The sequence below is a fragment of the Fulmarus glacialis genome, unplaced genomic scaffold, assembly GCF_000690835.1.
Source record: "Fulmarus glacialis isolate BGI_N327 unplaced genomic scaffold, ASM69083v1 scaffold18451, whole genome shotgun sequence".
Lineage (NCBI taxonomy): Eukaryota > Metazoa > Chordata > Aves > Procellariiformes > Procellariidae > Fulmarus > Fulmarus glacialis.
Genome location: NW_009194880.1, coordinates 2,054 through 3,234, shown reverse-complemented (window position 1 = coordinate 3,234; position 1,181 = coordinate 2,054). Strand labels below are relative to the sequence as shown.

The 1,181-nt window shown below is 63.1% G+C and overlaps 1 protein-coding gene across 1 annotated transcript in view; it reads left to right on the top strand.

Moving 5' to 3' along the window:
- Positions 1 to 908, top strand: part of MFRP (membrane frizzled-related protein) — a 4,240-nt gene extending 3,332 nt beyond the window's left edge. Inside the window, exons 11-13 of the mRNA XM_009587919.1 lie at positions 176 to 310; positions 473 to 600; positions 684 to 908. Coding sequence (XP_009586214.1) covers positions 176 to 310; positions 473 to 600; positions 684 to 908 — 488 coding nt within the window. The remainder of the gene's footprint in view (positions 1 to 175; positions 311 to 472; positions 601 to 683) is intronic.
- The last annotated feature ends 273 nt before the right edge of the window (positions 909 to 1,181 follow it).

Sequence of the window (1,181 nt, the reverse complement as noted above, 5' to 3'; positions counted from 1 at the left end):
CCCCTGGCCAGTAACCAAGAAGAGTGGAGACAGGGGTGGTCAGCACGGGAACAGGTTGACTCCCAGCAGGGAGGCCAGCTGCCCTTGGCATGACCTGGGCCACGGCCAGCCGGCTCTCTGCCCATGCCCATGCCCAAGCCTATGCCCTGCCGTGCTGGCCCCTCTCATCTTACAGAGACCTGCAGCCCCACGGAGTTTTCCTGTGGAAATGGTGAGTGCCGGGTGCTGGAGTCTGTGTGTGATGGCTGGCACGACTGCCCCGACGGCACCGACGAGCTGAACTGCACTGGGGTCTCCTACACCGCCTTCGGTGAGTGCCACCCCCGGGTGCTCCACTCAGCACTCAGCCCCCCCTGAGCCCACCTGACCCGGGAGACACGCTGGCAGCTGCCCCGGCACTAACATCTGCCCAAGGCATACCTGGTGGGCATTACTGCTGCTATAAGAAGTAAAGCACCTCACCCTGTTGCAGGGTCTGTCTGTGAGCCTGTGGAGGTGGAGATGTGCCTGGGGCTGGGCTACAATGCCACCTCCTTCCCCAACATCTGGCTGGCCATCCCAGACCAGGAGGGAGCCGCCGAGGTGCTGCAGGACTACCAGGTGAGCTGTCCAGGGGCTGCATGTGGGTCTGCCCGCACCACACCACACCACACCGTGCCATGCTCACCGCCACTCTCCCGCAGACGCTGATGGAACTCGCCTGCTACCAGCACCTCCGCCTCCTCATCTGCAGCCTCTTCGTCCCCAAGTGCACCCCAGATGGGGGTGTCCTGCAGCCCTGCCGAGCCGTGTGCCTGGCTGCCGAGCTGCGGTGCCAACAGTCCCTTGGCCTCCTTGGCATCCTCTGGCCCATCAACTGCAACATCCTGCCTGATTCCAATGATCCCATAGAGTGCTTCCAACCCTGACCCAGCAAGAGAAGAGGAGCAGGGGCTGAAGCAGCCTGCCCAGAGCCACTCCCCCACCCCAAATGTCCCTCCCATCCTCCTCCTGTTGCAAATACCCAGCTTCTGGGGTGACCCCCATCAGCAGCACCCCATTGCCTAGCTCCTCTCCTGCCCTGGGGTCAGCCACTCTGCTCAGTGCTCAGCTCAGTGCCCAGATGCCATGGGCTTGCCCACAGGACCAAGTCCTTAGAGAGCAGGTGCCCCTTCCCAGCCTTGCTACAGGGAAAGGCTTGT